At 37.4% G+C, this 22,510-nt stretch overlaps 1 protein-coding gene across 3 annotated transcripts in view; it reads left to right on the top strand.

The window, feature by feature from the left end:
• Window positions 1-1,801: 1,801 nt before the first annotated feature.
• The window catches only part of MAK (male germ cell associated kinase), a 47,648-nt gene continuing 26,939 nt past the window's right edge, over window positions 1,802-22,510 (top strand). For all 3 annotated transcript variants that reach the window (XM_021697008.1, XM_021697007.1, XM_021697006.1), the window contains exons 1-7: window positions 1,802-1,902; window positions 9,343-9,397; window positions 10,073-10,194; window positions 13,740-13,819; window positions 16,757-16,889; window positions 20,276-20,447; window positions 21,366-21,533. In XM_021697008.1, the coding sequence (XP_021552683.1) occupies window positions 1,802-1,902; window positions 9,343-9,397; window positions 10,073-10,194; window positions 13,740-13,819; window positions 16,757-16,889; window positions 20,276-20,447; window positions 21,366-21,533 (831 nt within the window). The remainder of the gene's footprint in view (window positions 1,903-9,342; window positions 9,398-10,072; window positions 10,195-13,739; window positions 13,820-16,756; window positions 16,890-20,275; window positions 20,448-21,365; window positions 21,534-22,510) is intronic.

Raw genomic sequence — 22,510 nt, 5'->3', positions numbered from 1 at the left:
TTAAGATGCTGCTTGGGAGAAATGGGCAGAAGACATGAACAGACATTTTCCAAAGAAGACATCCAAATGGCCAACAGACACATGAAAAAGTGCTCAACATCGCTCGGCATCAGGGAAATCCAAATCAAAACCTCAATGAGATACCACCTCACACCAGTCAGAATGGCTAAAATTAACAAGTCAGGAAATGACAGATGTTGGCGGGGATGCGGAGAAAGGGGAACCCTCCTACACAGTTGGTGGGAATGCAAGCTGGTGCAGCCACTCTGGAAAACAGTATGGAGGTTCCTCAAGAAGTTGAAAATAGAGCTACCCTATGACCCAGCAAGTGCACTACTGGGTATTTACCCCAAAGACACAAATGTAGGGATCCGAAGGGGTACGTGCACCCCAATCTTTATAGCAGCAATGTCCACAATAGCCAAACTGTGGAAAGAGCCAAGATGTCCATCGACAGATGAATGGATAAAGAAGATGTGTGTATATATACAACGGAATATTATGCAGCCATCAAAAGGAATGAAATCTTGCCATTTGCAATGACGTGGCTGGAACTGGAGGGTATTATGCTGAGCGAAATAAGTCAATCAGAGAAAGACATGTATCATATGACCTCACTGATATGAGGAATTCTTAATCTCAGGAAACAAACTGAGGGTTGCTGGAGTGGTGGGGGGTGGGAGGGATGGGTGGCTGGGTGATAGACATTGCGGAGGGTATGTGCTATTGTGAATTGTGTAAGACTGATGAATCACAGACCTGTACCTCTGAAACAAATTATACATTATATGTTTAAAAAAAAAGATAGCAGGAAAGGAAAAATGAAGGGGGCTGTGTCGGAGAGGGAGACAAACCATGAGAGATGATGGACTCTGAGAAACAAGCTGAGGGTTCTAGAGGGGAGGGGGGTGGGGGGATGGGTTAGCGTGGTGATGGATATTAAAGAGGGCATGTTCTGCATGGAACACTGGGTGTTATACGCAAACAATGAATCATGGAACACTCCATCTAAAACTAATGATGTAATGTATGGTGATTAACATAACATAATAAAATTTTTTTAAAAATCTTTAAAATAAAAAAAAAAGATGCTGCTTGGGAGGTGTTACATAATGTATGCTATATCCACCATATTAACTTTTCTAAAATGTACAGATTCCTGGATTCCAAACACATCTGGCCCAGGAGTTTCACATAAGGGATCATGGGCCAAATTAAATGTAATGCAAAAAGTGATTCAAAGAATGGCTATAGTATAGTTGTCTGACTTTCCAATGTCTGATTTGGAATAATACAGATTATATTCAGTATAAAAGGAATCCTACAAATCATTAAGCCAGTATTTACTGAATATAATGGGATAAATAGCACAGCACCATGTAAATGAAGCAGTCATAAATGAATATTATCAGTCTGTTACATGTGAACCCCATTCCACATAGCACAAAGGACTTACTGACAAATGTTTAGCCCACCAGTATTTATAATTCTTCCCCGTGCTTAGGTTACCAGTAAATTTTTTGAAGAGATTCTTCAATGAGAATTTTTTATTCTTGTTGTTTGTTTGTTCATAGGGTGTTCATAGGAATGGAAGCACTGTTTCCTTGCCAGATTCCTTATCGCTATATCTCATGAACCTACGTAATCCTGGGGAAGAGCCTGCGTCTAATGATGACAAACCTGTCACTGGTGTAGCAACAACAGTCTGAGGGGAAAAAAACAAAAATAAAGAAGCATTTAAGTTTATATTCAACAAAGAAGTCATTTCAACCAACAACTTCTGTTGCACTATTTTTCCAAGATGAACCGATACACAACCATGAAACAGCTGGGGGACGGCACCTACGGGAGTGTGCTGATGGGCAAGAGTAACGAATCTGGGGAGCTGGTGGCCATCAAAAGGTACGGTGTGCGACACTGCAAGGTTTGAAGCTCTGATCTTTCTTTTCCCTTTCTTTAGAAAGACGTTGAGTGTAGACCCTGCGCTTGTTTGGCTCATGGGGAATGCCATTCTGGAGAAACACTGCCAGAAAGGAGGTCTGCTTCTCCCCACATATATTGTTACCATGTTTTCTGGTTTGTCCAGCTACGTTGATACATCAAAAAATATAAGTGCTCTGCTTTGTATGCATAACAAATTGGAGCCGAAACTGAAGGCCATGTTTGAAAATGTTTTAGAATTTAAAGTTGAGTGCAGAGTAGAATTTATTATTTCCTTAAAACAACGGACCTCAGAATCAGATGGTGCTCCTAAGATCAAATTGAGTTCTGACTGGTATGTGCTATTCTCCTAAGCTTACCAGTGAAATAGAATTATTATTAACTTGATTATTTCTTCTGAATCTACAGTATTTGTTATCTATGACACATAAACAAATTACCCCAACGCTTAGTGATTTAAAACAAGAACAAAGATTTATGAATTCACCGTTTCCGGGGGTCAGGGATTTAGGAGTAGCTCAGCTGGATAGCTCTGGCTGCAGGTGTCTCCGGGGGAGGGGGGGGGGGGGGGGGTCAGCGGAAGGCCGGCCCGGGACGGCAGCATCCCCCTTCAAAGGTGGCTCACTGGGTCAGTGGGCTAGGGCTGCTGTAACAAAGTACCACAGACCGGGTGGCCTAAACAGAGATTGCTTTCCTCACAGTTCTGGCAGGTGCATCGTCAGAGATTAAGCTTTCAGCAGAGGTGGTTCTTCTGCAGCCTCGCTCCGTGGCTTGTAGACGGCTCTGTTCTCCCGGTGTCCTCACAGGATCTTCCCTCTGTGCACGTCTGCATCCTAATCTTTTCTTATAAGGCCACTAGTAATACCGTATTAGGACCCACCCTAAAGACCTCATTGAACCTTAATTCATTCTTTAAAGTCTATCTCTAAATACAGTCACACTCAGATATTTACGACGTCAACATATGGATTGGGTGGGGGAAATTTAGCCGAGACTAGGATGCTGTAACAAAGTGTAAGCCATAGACTGTGTGGCTTCAACAAGGGAAACTTACAGATTTACAATTCTGGAGGCTAGAAGTCTAAAATCAAGGTATCAGCAGGGTGGGTTCCTCCTGAGGTTCTATTCTAGGTCTCTCTCCTTGGCTTATGGATGCCATTTTCTCCCCATGTCTCTTCCACATGGTCTTCCCTCTGTGCCTATCTCTGTATCCAAGTTTCCCCTTTTTTTAAGAACATCAGTCATATTGGATTAAGGATCACCCTAATGATTTCATTTTAACTTCACTGCTTCTGTAAAGACCCTACCTCCAAATAAGGTCACATCCTGAGGTACTGGGAATTAAGACTTCAGCATATGAATTTGTGGGGGAGGGCACAGTTTAGCCCACAACACAACACTCAAGCATGTGTTGACAAGTGGCCTGTTCACATGGGCCTCTGCAGAGGGTTTCATGAGTCCTCTCATGACACGGCAGTCGGCTTCCTCCAGAATGAGTCCTGGAGACCGATTACCACATCAACCAAATGATGACAATCTAAAATTTAAAATGCTTTAACAAATGCTCATCAAATGTTAAAAACTTTGAAATAGCATGATCCAAAGCATTACATTTATAAGGAAATAACTTTATAAAATATTGTCAAGAGCCATTATTGTCAAATAAACATACAATGTGCAATAACTGAAATGAAGTATTTACCGAATGGGCTTAGTAAAATTCAATACCCACTCATGACTGGGAGAAAAAAGCTCTTAGCAAATAGGAATAAAAAGAAACTTCCCTAACCTGATGAGACTTATACAATTCATCATCTTTATGCTGAAACATGAGAAGTACTGCGAGTAAAGTTGGTTTTAAGGCCAGACTGCCTGTGTATCCCTACTAATTAAGGTTGCTTTGGTGATCCTAATTAACGCAATAAGAGGGAAAAAAATGACTCCCCCTTACATCTTATTGGCTAGAAATGGATCACACGGTCTCCCTTATGTACAAGAGAGGCTGAGAGGGAAGAATCTACTCTTCCAGCTTCTATACTAGGAGGCAAAGGCAGGGGAAGCTAGAAATGGCTTTCTGGTATCCAAACAGATATTGGTGTTCTTTGGATTTGGAGAACATGGCATAATTAGTGGCTGTGGTGAGAGGTGTTCTAGTGAAATAGAAGAGGAGATAAGCCAGATTGCAGTAGGGCAAGGAGTAGTAAAAAAGTGGGGTAGTGGAGGCATTGAACTTTGAATAGTCATGGAGTACATGTCTCTTAGTTGCTAAAAAAGTCATAGAAGGCTTTCTTAGTACTGTCAGAATCTGCTCTCAGAATCCCAGAGTACATGGGATGAATACTAAAGTGGAGCTTCTGGCGGTGTGTACATGACTTTGTACAGAGTCTTCATGGATTTGTACAGAGAGCAGAGACTGAAGGATGGCAAGACAGCAGTGGTAGAAGGTTGGGAGAGGGGGACATCAGAATATATAGGTGCTCTTGAGGGGGACAGTGGTGGGAAGGCTGACATGGGATCCAAGCTGGAGGAGGCAGGCAAAGCCAAGTGTTGAATAAGTGGTCGTATACAGTACATCCAATGGTAATAATGGTAAAAAAGAGAGGAGGATGTGGTCAGAGTGTGAAGCGTTAAAGGTTGAGATCTTAGAAGGGTAGAACAATTCCTCATGAGAGCAAGGTGCTTATGAGTGACCATGGCATCATAGAAGGGAGCAGCTCTTTGGAGTGAAGAACTGTGTAGCCAAGCTACTGGCAGGATTATCAATATGAATGTTCACTCATCACTCCTAAAATTCTGGACAAAACATAATCTTAGGATGGTTTTTGACCTGCAAGAGTCATACAGAAGGCAATGCCATTTCTCTCAAGCCTGATGAAAAGCAATAAACTTGGCTTGAGGTATTAGACCCCTTATTCTCCATTCTCAGTGTATCCCTATTTGTTACCAAAACAACCTACATTCCATAATATCCAATCAGGACCATCATCTTATGCTTCATGGCATAAAACTTTAGGCACTGCAAATTCAGGCCACAAATACTGTAGGCATAACACTTTAAATCCATCCATGTTGGATTAAAAATTCTAAATAAATTCCATGTTCAATAATTTTCTGTAGCAGAGGAAGAGCTGCCTATCTTTAATCTTTAAAGTGGGCAATAAGCATGTCCTCTTGAAGGGAAACAGATTATCTGGAAGAAGATATTTTTCATTCTGAAAGCCTTTTAAGCAGAAGAATCAGGAGTCGGATGCTGGGGATGGCTATTAGATTAGACAATTAAGAATGATGGTTGAGGAGTGAAGTGGAGAAGAGTCTGAGCACTAGCACAGTAGGGAGATGGCCAGGAGTAACCAGGGTGTGGCATGGCAGCTGGTAGATGTCAGATAGAGTGGTATAATTTGAGACGTGAACATGGGAAGGAAGTCTGTACTTGGTTCAGTAAGCAGTGGGCAAGTCTTTTGAGCAGTCTTGAAATGCCATTGAACTGGCTAGGATAAATTGGTGGGTGAGTGCTTAGAAGTTGGGAGAACACTATAATGAATAAGATAAAAGGTACTTTTTTGAAAATTTCCTTTGGAGAATTTTAATTTACATCACTGGCAAGAAACCTTGCCAGTTTATCTGCTGGCAGATAAACTGCTGCCGTTAAAAAAGAAAAAAAAGCTGTAACACAATTCATTCTAGTGGATGGTAGTAAGATCCCCTTAACTCATTAAATTTAAAATATTTATTAAGCTCTCTTCTCTTTAAGAACTTGGAAGGCAATTCTATTTTGGAGGGTCTCCTGTTTGTGGGATAGTTCCTCATGAGCCCATCTGTGAGTATAGAAATTCATCTAGTCATTTAGTAAATATTTATTGAGCACTTACTGCATGCCAACAACTGATCTAGGCATGTGGGGGTGTCCTCAAGGAGCTTACATTTGAGGAGAGGGGAGGACTGTATAGTATGTTAAAGGTGGTAAGTGCTATGGAGAAAAAGCAGAGCAAAAACAGTTACCTAGTAATAGTACTATCTTTTTGTTTAGATGACTAGCTGGGAATAGATAGGAAAATTAGCTCAGGGCACATTAATAATAAGGATCGGCCTGAAATGGTCTTTTATTTCCTTTGACCAGCCAGTTCTTTCTAGCTCTGTCTGGCGGGTTGAAACTTCTGTTTTTTCAGTCTTGAGGTTTTTCACCTGCTGGTACCTTCTGTCTTTCAGGTCTCAGCTGACGTACTGCCTTATCAAAAAGGCCGGGCCATTAAATTTTTTAAAAGAGTCCCTTTATCTCATGGTCCTTGTAACTACTTTGTCTGTTTCGTGTTCACTAGTCTAAAGCCTATTTCGTGTTAGATGGGAGGCACCATGGTAACCGTCGCTGGTTCTCGTTCGTGCATTGCCCTGGCACATGGTAGGTGTTGAATAAATGAATAAATGAAAGAGAAAATGGCAGGGAATCTAAAAGGAGGTGCCTTTTCTTATCATTCTAACAAACTGGCTTAATTTCTTAAAATTAAAGTAAGTTCTTCACATTGGCTGAGGAAAACAAGAACATCCGGTATTTACTGAGCACTGAACTAAGCAGTTTGCAGTAGGGTTTTCACATGCAGTAATTTCTACTTTGTAACTACGGAATTTGAGGCCCAGAATAGTCAATGGGGAACCTCTGCAAGGTCACACATCAGTGAGTCACTGAGCAAGGATTTGAATCCAGTAGGGCAGTTCCACAGCCCATATTCTTAACTACCATGGTGTGCTGCCATTCCTTTGCTCATTTCCTAACCCTTGTGTATTATACCCTTGTAGGGACTCTGAGTAATCCTTCTAGGAATTAGTTTAATCAATAAAGATAACTTTAAGCTTCCTGAGAATCTTCTAGAGCATCTCAATAGATTATACTACTAAATGAAAACAGTAGGGCACATACGGTCTTCATTTTTTTAAAAAAAGATTTATTTACTCATTTGGGAGAGAGAGAGTGTGTAAATGAGTGGGGGAAAGGGGAAGAAGGAGAGGGAGAGAATTTCGAGCAGACTCCTGCTGAGCATGCAGCCTGAGGCAGGGCTAGATCCCACGATCCTGAAATCATGACCTGAGCAGAAATCACGAGTCAGATGCTTTCCTGACTGAGCCACCCAGGTGCTCATAGGGCCCTTATTTTCATAATCCAGCTTTGTAATTTCTATACTTGAAGAAATATTTTTTAGAACATAAATCCTCTTTTTTCTTGTCTCTCACTTTGCGTGGTGACTAAAAATCTGTTCATAAAAAAATACAACCTGTATCTGTGGTGTTTACGGTGGAATTATTTTGTTACCTTTATTACTTTTGGTATATTTATCTCTAATGGTAACACTGGGATGGAAAAGGGAAAATAGAGAATAAAATGCAAGAAAGCAACCTTCTAAATGGGAGAAGATATTTGCAAATAATATATCTGATGAGGGATTAATATCCAAAATATATAAAGAACTTACACAACTCAACACCAAAAAAACCCCCAAAATAACCCAATTAAAAAATGGATGAGGACCTGAATAGACATTTTTCCAAAGAAGAAATGCAGATGGCCAACAGACACATGAAAAGATGTTCAGCATCACTAATGATCAGGGAAATGCAAATCAAATACACAATGAGGTATCACCTCACATTTGTCAGAATGACTAAAATCAAAAAGACAAGAAATAATGTGTTGGTGAGGATGTGGATAAAAGGGAACCCTGTGTACTGTTGGTGGGGATGTAAATTGGTACAACCATTATGGAAGACAGTATGGAGGTTCCTCAAAAAATAAAAATAGAACTGCCATATAATCTAGGAATTCCATTACTGGGTATTTACCCCCCAAAAATGAAAAACACTAATTTGACTAATTTGACAAGATATATGCACCCCTGTTTACTGCAGCATTATTTACAATAACCAAGATATGAAAGCAACCTAAGTATCCACTGATAGATGAATGGGTAAAGAAGATGTGGTGTGTGTATGTATATGTAAAGGAATATTACTCAGCTATAAAAAAGAATGAAATCTTGCAAATGACATGGGTGGAGCTAGAGAGTATTATGCTAAGTGAAATAAGTCAGAGAAAGAGAAATACCATATGATTTCACTCATATGTGGAATTTAAGAAACAGAACAAACAAGCAATGGGAAAAAGAGAGAGAGAGAGAGGCAAACCAAGAAACAGACTCTTAACTATAGAGAGCAAACTAACGGTTACCAGAGGGGAGGAGGGTGGGGGATGGGTGAAACAGGTGATAGGGGGGATTAAGGAGTGCACTTTTTGTGATGAGCACCGGGTGATGTATGGCAGTGTTGAATCACTGTATTTTACACCTGAAACTAATATTACACTGTATGTAATTTAAATAAAAACTAAAAAAAAAAAATGAAGATGAAGATTTGGTATATATACATAATGGAATATTACTCAGCTATAAAAAAGAATGAAATCTTGCCATTTATGATAACATGCATGGGCCTAGAGAGTACTATGTTAAGTGAAACAAGTCAGAGAAGAACAAATACCATATGCTTTCATGTATATGTGGAATCTAAAAGAAAATGAAACAAATGAACAAAAAAACAGACTCACAAATATAGGGAACAAACTAGTGGTTGCGGGGGGGGGGGCGGAATGAGAGAAATAGGTGAAGGGGATTAAGAGGTGCAAACTTCCAGTTATAAAATAAATAAGTTACAGAGATGAAAAGTAGAGCAAGGGGAATATAGTTAACAATACTGTAATAATGTCAGACGGTGACTACAATTACCATGGTGAGCATTTCATAGCGTACATAATTGTTGAATCACTATCTTATATACCTAAAACTAATGTAACATTGCATGACAACTAAACTTTAAAAATAAAAATTAAGAAAAAAATTTTTAAAAGAAAGCTATTTCTAAAGTTTGGTTGCTTCTGAATTTTTGTTGACCTGAATCACTTAACTTTATGTGCTTCTTGTTTAAAGCAGAGGTAATGATATAGAAGTTGTCAGATAGAATTGTATCACTAAATTTGCTACCAAAATTTGTGATTTTCTTCTCCTGTCCACCTTAGTGTTTCATATTTATCTGTTCAGTTCTAGAAAGAGGAAATTTGGAAGGGGACCCTTTTAGAAAAGCACAATTAAACTGATCAGGGAAATAAGAGAAGGCACCCAGAAAGGAAGATTAATGATAATCCTTTCACCATTGCATTTAAAGCAGAATTTCAGATATAACGTAATCGTGAACCTGTATCAAACAGCCTTGAGATACACAGAAGGGAGGTGACTTCCTTATAAGGAGGAGGGAGAGATCACAGCTTACCCAAAGGGAATACTAGAGTAAGAAAGCCAACAGCGTAATTTGTGTTTCAAATCTTCTGTCCCTGTACACTAAACTTTTCTTGTTTGATTTCAGAATGAAAAGAAAGTTCTATTCCTGGGATGAATGTATGAACTTGAGAGAAGTTAAGGTAAAATCCTACATATGAAAAGAACTCAAGGAGGCTTTTGCTCTGCCTCACCTCTCTCATTTCTGAGGACGGTAGCTAAAGGATTGTTCTGTTCTTTGTGGGAAGCATTCCAAAGATAATTATATTTCTTTTTTTTTTTTCTTTATCTTCCTAAGTAATTTCTCATTTCTCATCTGAATGTCAGTGGAGAACAGAAAAAAACTATACCCTCATATGTGAATGTATACTCTCACTTTTAAAAGAACATATTAATTCATGTTATCAAAGGAAAGGCAACTTTTAATTACTACATACTGTTTCTATTTTATGCTATATGACTTGTATAAATTTTTGCATACCTTTGTATGGAATTTCACATAGTTAAGTCAGAAAAAACTTAGGCCTATTGAATAGAACGAGAAAAAAAAGTAACAGATTGAAATGTTCGGTAGGTATTATTGACTTGGTTTATTTTTGTACTCACATTCATTACTTAAAACAATTACCGCTTATTATAAATTGTGTTCTAAGATGTTCTTAGTCATGTAAAATATTATAGACATTAAGACTTAATTCACTCATGAATTCAGAAGAAATGTAAGATTATTTAAGGTAATTATCATAAAGATTGATGCGATTTTGCCAACTTCTATAACTTTGCCTTAAGAATTTTAATGCTTATTTGTTGCCTTACAGTCTCTGAAGAAACTTAATCATGCCAATGTGATTAAACTAAAAGAAGTTATCAGAGAAAATGACCATCTCTATTTTATATTTGAATATATGAAAGAAAACCTCTATCAATTAATGAAAGACAGGTATGTCTTTATTTTATAAAAACTATAATGTTTTCCCTGTTATCTCCTCTATGAGTTCTTTGGATCCCTTTAATATGTCACACTTTTTGGTGAACAGATTTTTCACTCCAAGAGGTGGATCTAAATTAATTAGCTGTTACCTTTATAACCTTGAAGAAGAACCAGCTATGACATAGTCACCATTTTTCTGATGTAAACACACACACTATATATCTATACTTTTTGAAACAAAATCTATCTATAGTTTGGCTTATTTGCTTTTTTTTTTAAAAGATTTTATTTATTTATTTGAGAGAAAGAGAGAATGAGAGACAGAGAGCACGAGAGGGAAGAGGGCAGAGGGAGAAGCAGATCCCCCGCTGAGCAGGGAGCCCGACGCGGGACTCGATCCCGGGACTCCAAGATCATGACCCGAGCCGAAGGCAGTTGCTTAACCAACTGAGCCACCCAGGCGCCCTCGTTTGTTTTTTAAGTAAGCTCCACGCCCAGCATGGAGCCCAACATGGGGCTTGAACTCACAACCCTGAGATCAAGACCTGAGCTGAGATCAAGAGTCGGACCCTTAACCGACTGGCCACCCAGGCACCCCCAAAATCTTTCTAGAGTTTTAATACTAATAAAGCTGTCCTTGAACAAAATTGAGATTACCTTCATTGCTCTTGCAAGCATTTTGTGAAAGGTTAATGGAAAAAGGGAGGAGGGAATGAGGCAGTTTTCATGAAAGAATCTAATAAATTCATTCATTAGAATGTTTAAGTGAATGATACAACATAATGTGTTACCAAACCCAAAGAAATTCTCATTTTCATTTATAAACCCATGAACAGAATCTCTAAAGAGGGAAAGCTTCAGTCATCTGCCTTGAGCTTGGGGAGGTTAATATTTTGGTGGTAGCTGTCATCGGTCACACGTGGGAGATTAATGTCCATTTTACCTGTTTTTAAAGCCAGAGTTGTTCAACAAAAGCTTCTAAAGTACTTTAGAAATAGATTTCCCAGTGGAATGATGACTGCTCTCTCTGTATATACACATACATGTACACACTCAAGGTAATCCTTAGGGATGGTGAGTGAATTTTTCTTTAATCTTATTTTTCCTTCTTTCAAAAAGTACTTATTGAATGCCTGTTAGGTTCCATAGGCTGATATCATTATAACATTAATAGCAATTAAAATAAAAGTAAAGAAAATTTCTGCCCCTCCAATCAGTGTTTATTTTTCTAGAGTTCTTTCTAGCCCTTGGATCCAGCCCTGCCTGTTTTTTATATAGTTGCAATTTTAATGGTGATGATTTTTTTTATTGATTCACTTACAAGCATTTTGTTATGCTGATATATAATCTTCACAGTTACTATAGTTAGTATGTTCTGTTAAATGACTATAGCATGCTTCACTTATCTCTTTAAAATACTTAAAAGAAATAACTATCAGGACAATTTTTGGTAATGATAGTTTATAATATTGATGAGATTATTTTGTAGCCATTAAAAGTGATAATTATGAAGATTATGAAAAATGCCTTTGAGTGGATAAAAAACAGAAATCAAAATTGTAATTATGTGACATTGATACCTAATATAAAAGTTATACATGTAAATGGATTAGGACTGAATTAGAATACTGAAAAATCTGAATAGTTTCTTATTTAGGTGATGGGCAATCTTAAATTTTTGGCTTCTAATAATTGTGTTCTTTAAAATGTATGAAGTGATAAACCTATGCCTGATGTATTAAGATATAGGTGTTAAAAAGAAATTAAGTAAATATAAATATTTGAAATGTTATACTTTTATCTGATTTAAAAAATATATATATATGGGGCACCTGGCTGGCTCAGTAGGTAGAGTGTGTGACTCTTGATCTCGGGGCTGTGAGTTGGAGCCCTACATTGGATGTAGAGATTACTTAAAAATAAAATCTTAAGAAAAAAATATATACATATATATATAAATCTGTTATTGGAAGTGGTTAATGCAACAGCAAATGAACACTAAAAAGAATCGACTTTGGAATTTCATGATTCAATTCTGGACTTCTAAATTAAGCGGAAATAAAAATGATATTGCTTGAATATTATTCAATGTCAAAGGTTTAAATTTAACAATTAACAATTATACATGGTAAAGAGCTATCTGAGGTTAAGTGGTATTTTTACACTTTGTTTTTGGTAGCTTAACTTCCTGAACATTGTTTTGAGGATGAAGATTAATTTAAAAGTGTTTTTTATTCAAAACTTTTTTTCTATTTTAACTGAAGGCCAGTGTACATAAACCTCTGCTACAATGCTATACCTGTACCTTTAATTGATAGCATTCTGTTTATAAAGTTAAATTGTTGGCTAAATATAGGATAAAAATATTTTGTTTCTTTTAAAATTTATTTTATAGTTTATGAAAATGAGTTTTAAAAATATTTCAATAATATGTAATCAATACTATTTTCAAATTTGCTATAAGACCAGTGTTTATCTTTGTCTGTTGTGTGTTCTTAGCCCATTTGGTGGAGTATCTTAAAACATTACATAAGCATATGATATAGTTAACAATATTCAAAAATAAGCCATTTTCTACATGTTGAGAACATTCTGAATAAACACCGTAATCTAATCAATCATGCTGTAATAAAGATGTTAGAAAATGTTGAAATTATGATGAGCTTTCAAAGTTTAAAATGATTACTTCCAAAACAGCATGTTTCACGGTCAAAGAATTAATTCAGGGTCAAAAAATTAATGTGCTGGTCACATTAATTTGTGGCATGTTAGCAATTAATGTTTGTCTTAATTTAGTGCTTATTAGGATCTTACTTTAGACTTTATGTAAGTTCCACATAAAGCCGCTCTGTCTAGTAGAGTAGCTACTAGTCACATGTGACTCTTGAAGTCTTAAAAATGTGGCTAGTCTGGATTGAGATGTGCTTTAAATGTAAAATAAAAATACACACCAGACTTTGAAAACTTGGTGCAAAAAAGGAAATTCATTAATAATTTTTATACTGATCACATGTTGAAATAGTATCTGGTATATATTAAATAAAATATATTGTTAAAAATTAACTTCACGTCCTTCATTTGCTTCTTTAATGTGGCTACTAGAAAAAATTTAAATACATAAGTGGTACTCATTTGTGGCTCTTACTATATTTCCATTGGACAGTACCAGCAGACAATATAGAACTGAAGCAGTTATGCCCCTAGAACTCTTAAAGCCTACATGATACAGATTTGCACACTTGGCTTATCTGATGGCTATCAGTTTTCCAATTTACTTTGCTCCTCTCGGGACAGCTTAAAATTTAGCTGTTTGAATATTTGTGCAATATGTTCATTATTGGATTTGAGTTTTTACCAAACATCAAAACAGACAAAAATTCTAATTGTCACGTTTTAAATTTATAACCTTTAACAACTATAAAGCTATAAATCACACCTTCAACCATTATCATGAAGCCAACAGGGGCTCCAAGGGAGGAGGAATATCTGCTGTCTTGTTTTGATTGGTTGGTTAACAGAATTACATGACTGTTTATTTGTTCCTGTCTTCACAGAAACAAGCTGTTCCCTGAGTCAGTCATCAGAAATATTATGTATCAAATATTGCAGGGGCTGGCATTTATCCATAAACATGGTAGGTTTAAATTTCCTTTCCCTGCCTCTTTAGATTACTGTCAAGGTCATGCACAGGAATTATATATAAGCAGTTAGATAATGTTATACTGAATAACTACAAATTTGGAGTATGGGGCTACACACCCTGACATTTTCATTTTAAAAACTTAGAATTTCTATAATTCTCTATAATGCAATTTCTGTAATCTATAACTGTCTTCCTCTATAGCAGAATTTGTTAACACTTTGACCATCAGCCTTTACTCTCAGTTATCATAAACCCATCCTACAACCTCATTCCCCGATTTTACCATGGAAATGAAAACAAAACAAACAAAATGCCCTTCTTTTGAAAAAGATCAGAATGCTTTGATCACATGACCACTTATTAACATTTAAATAGTTTAAAGCACCAGTGCTATGGTATTTTATAGTTTTCTTAGTATGTACCTTTAGTTGTTTCTATTCTTTGAGTAGAATTAAATAAAGTGCTTATTCCTATTTTTATGAATTTCTTATTTATGTGATCCACACTTATAGTTTTTTATGTATCTATCAAACCAAAATAACTTGTCCAAAAAGTTAACGTGATTATTATGAAAATTTTTGGCAAACATTTGTCTAGAATCCCTAGATGTTTAGATATTAAATTGGAAGAGTTTGTGCCAGACCACTGCTGCATTATGAACAGAGGCAGTTGGAAATCACCATCGTTAGCGTCCTTTCATATTTCATCCCATATTTTATATTTTCTCCTTTTCCCTTTAACTGTCATGGGAAATAATTTATTTTCTAAAAATGCTATTTATCGTTTATTCCATACAAGCATTGTCAGAACATTCCTGAATCCCACTTTTTTTGTCCTTTAAAAGTCTAAAGCCTAATTAAGGAGGGCACGAGATGTGATGAGCACTGGGTGTTATATGCAACTGATGAATTATTGAACTCTACCTCTGAAACTAATGATGTACTAGATGTTGGCTAACTGAATTTAAATTAAAAAAAAGAAAAAGAAAGAAGATGTTAAAAATAAAAAGTCTACAGCCTATGATAATATACTACAATCCATTGATAAAAGTCAGTCATTTATTAATTACATGGAAACAAAGGATATATGCTATTTTAATTGTTCATAATGGATTTCCGATCTTCAACCCATTTTGAAACACTGGCCAGCATGGTAACTCATGATATTTGCCTGAGTTCATTTATGCCAGTAGAAACAAGTGTGGTATGGAAAAATCAAAAGTATTATGACTTATTTGACTTTTGGAAACAGCTTTGTGATTTATTGATATTTTTTAGGCTAGTAATAAAACTGATTTCTGTTCCTTGGATATAGATGAACTACCAGCAACTTCAGAGCATAAGTGGTTGAAGGAAGAAGTTAGTTAAAAGTTGCTGTTAAAAGTAAATAATACGAATAATGTACAGTTGGTTATACAAGTGATGACAGTGATTTGGGACACGAGACTCCAAAAACAATAGACATTTTTACAAAGGCTACATTATTCTTGCTATAGTGGATAAGATCTCAGATGTAATGCTTTGAGTAAATATTTTTAAAATAGTAGCTGTCAAAAAAACAAGACTAATATTTTAGTTAAGATAGGACGAAGTTACCGATATATTTATATTAGTGAGAATGGGGAAAATCTCAACTGTACAAATATGGAATTGGTTTCATTTTGTATGATTTTATGGATTATGTCGCTTTACTCACCACGACATGTGCTCCTGTTCCTGTCTTCATGTTACGGAAGTGCAGTGTATTTCCCTTGAAAGTTCATGAAATGGATCTCAACAACTAGTTTGAGTAAGAAGTGCCAGATAAGGGACGCCTGGGTGGCTCAGTTGGTTAAGCAACTGCCTTCAGCTCAGGTCATGATCCTGGAGTCCCGCATGGCATTGGGCTCCCGGCTCAGCTGGGAGTCTGCTTCTCCCTCTGACCCTCCTCCCTCTCATGCTATCTGTCTCCCATTCTCTCTCTCTCTCAAGTAAATAAATAAAATCTTAAAAAAAAAAATCAAAAGAAGTGCCAGATAAACTGTGTACAAAACTGTTGTAGATGTCACAAACGTAGAGCCCACACTGGTTAGAAGGAATCAAAAAGCTCAGGCTTAAAATTTGGCTTAAAAAGTTTAGGCTACAGCTACATGAAAATCCCCTCACGATGATCACCTACAACGGATGACCAGGCCTCTTCTGGATTCTCCCACCTTGCAAGATCATTAGAAAACAGGCCATCTGTTTACCAGCCAGTGAGCTTTAGATCCCCCTTAGAAATGTACAAAGAGGGCTTTCATGTTCTTCTTCTTGCTGGGTTTTCTGCCTCATTTTCATTGACCTGCCTCTTAGCTTCAGTAAACACTTATTTTACATACTGAATTGGTAAGTAACCATGATAATTATTGGGGTTTTCAATAAAGCAGCTACCAGGGGAGAACTGAGCTGTTAAATAAAATAATTGTAAATGAAAGAATTGGCTAAAATGTGTGCAATTCCATTTTTGTTTAATGGACTTTTCAAATAAGTGACATAAGCCTCATTATGCAGCTTTCTTCAAGCTTTCATTAGGCTCCTTTGCTCCCGGCCTCTACCTCCTCATTTACTACACAATAGTGACCATAATATCTCCTTAAAGTTGTGCAAATTACTGGAGATAATCCTAATGCAGCAGTATCTAGCCCAAGGGCTTGAACTTCCTGGATTCACAAATAGAAATGTGTTAAGTGGGTATTTTTAATGACCTCATATACTGTGTGAACTTTCTTATCAAATTATTTTGAAAGCAGGGTCCCTACCTCCATCACTTTTTAGACAAGAAATACAGATTTTTTTGCCCCTAAGTTCACATCCCTAATTACAACAGAGAGGATCAGTTATATTTTGTTGAGAAGTCAAATGTGTTTAAACATAATGCTCAACTACTGTTTTTCCTCTCTATGTTACCAAGGTTTTTTTCATAGGGATATGAAACCAGAAAACTTGCTTTGTATGGGTCCAGAACTTGTAAAAATTGCTGATTTTGGACTTGCCAGAGAATTAAGATCACAGCCACCATATACTGATTATGTATCTACCAGATGGTGAGTAGTTTTATGCAACTCTGTAGAGGTAGAAGTAGGTCTATGTTGAAGTTTTACTACAGTGGATCATTACATAGCTTTCTGGAGGTTCCATTTTGAGTATTTAAAACAAAATATAGAACTGAATTTTGCATTCTGTGGAGAGAGAAGGATTGGGTCATGACTATTCTGAAGGAAAAGGGATTTCCTTCATTCATTCATTCAACAAACATTTGTGGAAACCTACTATGTGCTAGATACTATTTCAGGCATGGGGAACATAGAAGTGAACGAAACAGAAAAACAATCTGTCTCCTGCCACTTACATGACATCCAAAATACAAATAAGCAAGATGTTTAAACTTTGTTTTTACTAACAGAAAGACATACATGTGTTCATCAAAAGACATGTAATAGTCCCAAACTGCAAACTACCCAAATGTCCATCACATGCAGCATAATATATTCACCCAGTGGGATGCTTTACAGCAATGAGAACAAAAGTCTACAACTACACGCAACAATATGATTGAGTCTCACAGATACAATGAGGAGAGCAAAAGGCCAAACAGAAAAAAAGTGCATATGGTATGATTCCATTTCTACAAAGTGCAAAAATAGAGAAAACTAATCTCTGCTGTTAGAAGTCAGGGTAGTGGGCGCCTGGGTGGCTCAGTCGGTTAAGCGACTGCCTTCAGCTCAGGTCATGATCCTGGAGTCCCGGGATCGAGTCCCGCATCGGGCTCCCTGCTCGGCGGGGGGTCTGCTTCTCCCTCTGACCCTCTTCCCTCTTGTGCTGTCTCTCATTCTCTCTCTCAAATAAATAAATAAAATTAAAAAAAAAAAAGAAGTCAGGGTAGTGACTGCAAGAGTGCAGGAGAGGGGCCTCCTGGGATGCTGATAACACCCAGTTTCTTGATCTTGGCACTGGGTCAATGGGTGTATTCTATTTGTGACAATTCATCAAGCTGTCCTCTTACAATATGTGCATTTTTCTGCATGTGTATTACATTCCAACAAAAACAAGAATATTTGTATATCAGGTGGTGATACATTATTATGGGGAAGAATAAAATATGGAAAGTGACAGGGAGTGGGGGGGCTGGGGGAGGGAAAGGGCATGCTGCTATTTTAAATAGAGGGTCTCGCTGAGAAGGAGATGCCAAGGCAAGAAGGAGCTTTCAGGCCGAGAAAATGCTGAGTGTAGAGGCCTTGAGACAGGAAAGCCATGTGTGAATTCTGCAGAGAGCAGAATAAATCAGGAGGGCTGTAGTAGGAAATGGGGCTGGAGAGTTAATGGAGGGCAAGATCTCAGGTCCTTACAGGTCATCATAAGGACTGTGGTGAACTGGGGAGCCCCAGAGGATGTTGAGAAGAGGTGCAATGTGATCTGCCAGATCTTAAAAGTATCACTCTCACTGCAATGTTAAAAATAGATTTTAGAAAAGCAAGGGAAGAAGCAGGGAGACCAGGTAGGAGACTGTTACACAATAATTCTGGCAGGAAATGACAGTGACTTGGATCTGGTGGCTGTGGAGGTGGTATTTTTGAAGTAGAGCAACCATGATTTCCTGATGAATCAGATGTGGGGTATAAGATAAAGGAGTCAAAGATTCTAAGGGGGGTTTCGTTTTGTTTTGTTTTGTTTCTTGAGGAACTGGAAGGATGGTGTCAGCACTAACTGAGATGGGGAATACTGGGGAGCTTTTGCGGGGGAAGAAGCACAGTTCCATTTTTGGTTGAGTATCTATTTTCAACTGGGTAAATTTAGATGCTATACTGAAATGGAATGCAATTAAGAAGACTCGTTTTCAACATCTAAACTTGGCAAGACATTCGAAACTATTAATTTTATCTCATAAAAGTATCAAAATATAGTAAGAAGTAATGGCAAGGATGCAGAGAAACTGGATCCATCATACATCTCTGGGGTGAATGTAAAATGGCACAGAAGAGTCAACAGTTCCTCTGGTTAAGCATATAGTTACCATGGGATCTGGAATTCCATACCTTGGTATATGTGCCCCAGAGAAAGGAAAACACACATCCACATAAAAACTTATACATGAATGTTCAGAACAGCATTACTTACAATAGCCAAAAACCTGAAACAAGCCAAATGCCCATCCACTGATGAATAGATAACTAAAGTGTGCTATAGCCATATAATGGAATATTATTTGGCAGTAAGAAGAATGAAGTACTGAGAGGTGCTACAACTTGGATGAACCTAGAAAACATGTTAAGTGAAAGAAGCCAGTCCACAAGGACTGGATAGAATATGGTTCCACTGGTATGAAGTACACACAATAGACAAATCTCTAGAGAGAGAAAGTAGACTAGCGCTGGGGATACAGGGATATTGGAGAGGTGTGAGGTTTCTTTTGGGGGCAATGAAAATGTTCAAAATTGATTGTGATAATGGATTACACACTCCACGAATATATTTAAAGCCCTTGAGTCATACACTTTTAAACGGATGAGTTGTATGTTATTCGAATTATATCTCAATAAACCTGTCAAAGAAAGGTACTCAGAATAGAAGCAAAAAGACAATACTGTGAAATATTTGGGCTGATAAATCTACACATTTCAATGTGAAAAAAAAAGTTAGAATTGAGAATATTTTCCACCAGGTACCTTTGCTCTCATAAATAGGGTATTTTGGGGGCACTTGGGTGGCTCAGTCATTAAGCGTCTGCCTTTGGCTCAGGTCATGATCCTAGGGTCCTGGGATCGAGCCCCGCATCGGGCTCCCTGCTCCGCGGGAAGCCTGCTTCTCTCCCACTCCCCCTGCTTGTGTTCCCTCTCACTCTCTCTGTCAAATAAATAAATAAAATCTTTAAAATAAATAAATAAATAAATAATAAATAATAAATAAATAGGGTCTTTTTCTCTATTAAACATATTGTCAGTTGGGGGAACTGAGTCCACTGAAGGAATCAGCACTTTCAATCTGATAAGTAAAAAGAAGAAGAAAACCCCACTACTTAGGGATAGTGTTTGTTAATCTTTTGTTTTCTATCCTTCATATAAATATATCATGGATATAATGCTTTGTAAAATTATACAACTATTCTCATTCAGAATATCTCTGCTTCCGTTCAGAGCTCCCCCCGCAACCCTGTCTTATAGTACTTATTTCCATATTTATTCATTTGAGTTCCTAACTTAGGCCACTTGGACATTTCATTTATATTTGTCTCCAACTCCACCGTTTGTGGTCAGGGAAAATGTGTTACATCCGATTGAGCCCCCAACACACTGTGCAAATGTGGGACACATAGAAGGCACTTAATACTGGTTCCTTGATTGAAATGTATGACCAAACCCCACCGCCTCTCTATCTTTCCAACTCCAACCAAAATGGCCTGTTTTGTTTTTTGTTTTGTTTTCTATTTTCATAGGTATCGTGCCCCTGAAGTTTTATTAAGATCTTCGGTTTATAGCTCTCCCATTGATGTGTGGGCTGTTGGGAGCATAATGGCTGAACTATATACATTAAGACCACTTTTCCCAGGGACAAGTGAGGTCGATGAAATCTTTAAGATTTGCCAAGTTTTAGGGACTCCCAAAAAAGTGAGTATTCTTGTCCTTAAGTTGTTATAACTTTTGATTATTTATAACTTTTACCTAGCTATCTGAAATTTTTGTTTTCAAATAGGCTTACGCTTTAATGGTTATTTTTCTTATCTTTTTTTTTTTTTAATTGGGTGGGATGAGAAGCCAGAATCCCTCCAAGACTGAAGAAAAAAGGGTTCTTGCCTTTAAGAACTTAAGGGAACATTCTCTGTATTTAGAATTTTGTATGTTTAACTTTGGGTTGATGACCAGCTGATGACCTTGTAGCCATCCTTGCTTAGACTCTTTCCCACTTGCTCTGGGAATGTTCATTGGCATCAACTCTTGAATCCCAGGTGTCCTGGGCCATTTCCTCTTAACCTTTCCTGTTTCCTTTTACATACCTCTGCCATGGATATTTGATTCCTTGAACTGAGTACTTCTCATTAACTACTGCATTCAGCCAGACCTTACTTTCTGATATGTACTTAATAAGTACGTATAATTACATCCTAATTATGTTAGTATGTGCCTTGTAGTTAAAATTAGACAAGTAAACATAGTTATTAAAGCTTCATGTAATTTTTTATTTCCTAGCTATGTGCAGTTTTTAACAGTGGATGCAACGTCTAACATAATGAGGGTCTTTGTAATGATCAGCTGCTTTGTATACACCATTTGTGCTTATTTATTCAAAGTCAGCTGGGTATCATCATCAAGATCCAAAAAATGGACAAGAGTTTAACATTCTTTCTATAGTATTTATAGCACTGAGTTGTATATGTGGTCTGGTATTTCATTCTGCTTATATGAATCAACACTAAAATTTTCACCACCAGTGATTTTTATATTATACCCATGTTTTTAAATTGATTACTAAATTAATTATTTTCTTTTTGTTCTTCCGTCCCACCCACTTATATCTTCCTTAAACAGAGTGACTGGCCAGAAGGGTACCAGCTTGCATCCTCTATGAACTTCCGTTTTCCCCAGTGTGTTCCTACAAACTTAAAAACTCTTATTCCCAATGCCAGTAATGAAGCTATTCAGCTTATGACTGAAATGTTGAATTGGGATCCAAAGAAGCGACCAACAGCAAGTCAGGTAAGATGAATCTCCCTGGTAGAGTGGTTTTTTCTTTCTTTTTTTTTTTTTTGCTTTTGAGATTTTACAATACCCCAAGAATATTTTCATTTACAAAGCAAGTCTGTTCTCAACCAGGGTTTTGCCAACCTGTAAGTAAGCCTCAAAGCGTGAGGCATCCAATATGTAATGAATTCATTTCTAGGCCTATAACATCCCTGGGAGGATTGAGAAAATAGCCACTCCAATGATTTTCTGTGTCTTGTGGTTCAAATGAGGTTGAGGCTGCAAGGAATTAACTTCTTTAATGATAAAAATTCAGGCATGTGACAGCTAATTAGGACGAAACTTGTCACTGGTAGTAAAAGGGCATCTCTTCAGTTGTGCAACATAGGAGACTTTCTATGCCTTCCTATGGTTTAGAGGTGGGTTCTTGTTCACTCCACGCAAGGGCATCACGCCTCCACAGGACTGGAGTATTGTTCACTCTCCAGCTCCCACAAGAGGCCAGCAGGTGGCACCCTTGCTCAGCTGCTTTGTGACCAGCCCTTAGACATCTACAGATACTCAGGTCATGATCCCAGGGTCCTGGGATTGAGCCCCGCGTCGGGCTCCCTACTTGGCGGGAAGCCTGCTTCTCCCTTGTGTTCCCTCTCTAGCTGTGTCTCTCTCTGTCAAATAAATAAATAAAATCTTAAAAAAAAAAAGAGTAGACAGAGAACCCGACTTGCAGAAGCTATAGGTCAGCCGTAGGTAAACATGGCATCACAAATTGGGGGGAGGGGACTGTCACTGGCACAATTAGTTAATTCTCAGGAAAAAAGTAAATTTAGGTTATTTCTTACCATACTTTTCAAGTAAATCACAGAAGGTTTAAAAAGTAAGAAGGACGAACTAAACTATTGAGAACTAAAGAAAAGTATAGGGGAGTAATCTCAAGCTAAGAAATAGATGAGTATAAAAGTAACAGAAGAAACCACAAAGGGAAAACTCAGATT

The sequence above is a fragment of the Neomonachus schauinslandi genome, chromosome 8 (assembly GCF_002201575.2).
Source record: "Neomonachus schauinslandi chromosome 8, ASM220157v2, whole genome shotgun sequence".
Classification (NCBI taxonomy): domain Eukaryota; kingdom Metazoa; phylum Chordata; class Mammalia; order Carnivora; family Phocidae; genus Neomonachus; species Neomonachus schauinslandi.
Note: the sequence above shows the minus strand (reverse complement) of the source record. Positions and strands in the feature narration are given on the sequence as shown.